General features: G+C 35.9%; 1 protein-coding gene across 7 annotated transcripts in view; it reads left to right on the top strand.

Moving 5' to 3' along the window:
• The window catches only part of LOC122247116 (uncharacterized), a 35,896-nt gene that overhangs the window by 32,890 nt on the left and 506 nt on the right, over positions 1–2,500 (top strand). For 4 of the 7 annotated variants that reach the window (XM_043006125.2, XM_043006129.2, XM_043006131.2 and 1 more), the window contains exon 5: positions 903–2,500. This exon is cut by the window's right edge and continues 506 nt beyond it. In XM_043006125.2, coding sequence (XP_042862059.1) covers positions 903–1,286 — 384 coding nt within the window. In that variant the 3' untranslated portion in view covers positions 1,287–2,500. The remainder of the gene's footprint in view (positions 1–902) is intronic. The other 3 variants (XM_043006126.2, XM_086547770.1, XM_086547781.1) reach the window with 1 other exon arrangement.

Genomic DNA, 2,500 nt, shown 5'->3' with positions numbered 1-2,500 from the left:
TGGGTGGGTCATTTGACAGTGGAAATTCATAGGACAAGAGACTTTTAGACTGCTGACGGCTTAAGTCTTTATCAACACCTTATTATGACCGACGTTTTGCCCATGTTAATGGCTATACAAGAATGAAAAGCTATGTTGGTTTCTTTCAGCTTCACGACTGATTGTTGCCAAAACTTTGGGTAGCATTCAATAAACCCTATGAAACACGGATGCTTTTTGATTTTAGAGATTTTCTCTGTGCAGTTCAGTCTGAGATATACTGAATTTGAAGAGGTAATGCATCTTTAACTACTGAGATTTATCCATTGTATCTTAGGTTATGTTTGGATTAAAAATAGATTCAGATTTTACTGAAAGATTATTTTCATTATTCATCAACCAGTATTAGGATAACTGATACTGGTATCATGTTATGATCATTGATTTATTAGTGGAGACTACAACATATATCTTACAGATTAATTTAATTGGTTATTATTATCTTTTATATTGCTCTACTGGATACTTTTATTTGCTTATAATAAAACAAAAGGATAAATGCTGGATATAAAGCAGTCTAATACAGTCTTCTAGAGAAGTTGAGTGAGACATAAAGTTCTTCACTTAAAAATTGTTGTGTAACTGATCGACTTTGTAACTGTTCAGAAGAGAAAACTCAAAATATGTACATTATTAATACTGACAGTATTTGAAAGTATAGACAGATCTATAACACTACTGAACGTGGGACATTTTCCTGCATATGCTTAAAACTAAAGGTGACCAGGAATGACTAGCAGATGTCCGGTAGATTGCATGATGCAGATGGTGTTGGTATATAGGGTATTTCCTCTGGCTGGTGTTAAGCATGTAATTTATACCTAATTTTAGATAGTGCCTGATCCAAATCTCCCTTGTTCCAGAAGGACTTGTCAGCAAAGTCATCCAAATCAATGAAACAAGAAGAGTCTGGTATGATGAGTCCTCAAGGGCCTGGCTTACCTCATCACCATCCTCCTGGACCCCTTTCTGGCTCCATGCTGCTACCCCCTGGAGCCCTCTGGCCGCAGGATACCAAGGTTAATATTGAAGAGATTCTACCATGTCCTATTTGTGGCAAACAATTTCCTAAGAAACGGAAGTCAAACTTACAAGTGCACCTAAGGACACATACTGGGGAAAGGCCTTTTAAGTGCCAACAGTGTGGTCGAGGCTTCAAGCAGAAAGCACACCTAGAAAAGCATCAAGAAAAGTCCTGCCATGTGATGTCAGAGTATGTGCCTTATCCGTTTTTTCCGAAGATCTGAGCAATGGGGTTTCCCCATGTGCTCAGTTCCATGATATAAGAGGCTCATGCTCACCGTGCCCTAGCGACTCTACCTCAGTCAAGCTGCCTCAGCAGACCCCGGGCCCATGCCAGAGGGGTGGCAATTCCACATCCTCACCTCTGCCACATCTGTCCCCAGACATTTCAAATGGGGTGGCAGTTCTACATCCCGGTTGAGCATATGCATTACTCCATTCTTCTAAATCAATAATGTGATTGTTGTCTGTGACTGCAACTAAGTTGCCTTCTGTTATCTAAGTAGGGGTTTTTGTCACTGACTGAGAAAATATACAGCTTTAAACTGCTCATTCATAGAGCATCCTGTGAATCTGTTCAATGCGAGTTACAATTAACTACTTGTAAGTAATCAATATGCCTATCTGAACTTTCTTGCTACATTATGTAAACACGGGTACAACCGTCCGATATTAGTTTTTTATTCATGTATATGTACAATTATTAATGAAACCAGTGTTATCTGAGTTATCATAGCTGCTTGCAGCATTTATATTTGTATCTTATGTGTATATACATAAATATATATACCATGTGTGTACAGAGAGCATTAAAACATAAAATTTGGATCTTTTAGATTTAGTTTCAGATCTAGTTAGTGCCCTGCAATGGATTTCATCAATTCCCTTCATAACTTACCCATTCATTTCATCTTTCCATTGTCATATTAACTGTGTTATATGTATATATAAGAGTTTATGTGTTGTATATTGAAAATGTAAAAGCATAGAAATTCCACAAAATTTAATTAAGCCAATGTTATAGTATAGTTATGTATAAAGTCACCTTCAGTTTACTATAATTGTAATATAATAGTTTTATAATATAAAGTTTCATGTAATTGTTAACTGGGCATTCATTAATTACTCACAGTCAGTGTTCTCTGTTTCTCTGATTCCAAAGTAAATGTATAGGTAATGAAATGAAAATTTGTCAGATACCTGAGATTTGGAATTTGATACACATAGTATATTATATTCTGAAGCTGTTAGTCCTTTGTGCATCAATGAAAATTATATCCTTGGTGTCTTCCTTAGCAAAAGGTGACACTGCTGTTAAAGTATAGTGATATGTGCTTTCATATTTACAGTTCAGTACATTCCCAAAATAGACTTCAGTAGGTTTACTGAAGAAAAAGTAATTTTAATTATGTACAGCATTAGTTTATAGATTTAAAGT

Source organism: Penaeus japonicus, unplaced genomic scaffold (genome assembly GCF_977035675.1).
Source record: "Penaeus japonicus unplaced genomic scaffold, GWHDUDI00000001_assembly GWHDUDI00000002, whole genome shotgun sequence".
In the NCBI taxonomy this organism is placed as follows: Eukaryota; Metazoa; Arthropoda; class Malacostraca; order Decapoda; family Penaeidae; genus Penaeus; species Penaeus japonicus.
Note: the sequence above shows the minus strand (reverse complement) of the source record. Positions and strands in the feature narration are given on the sequence as shown.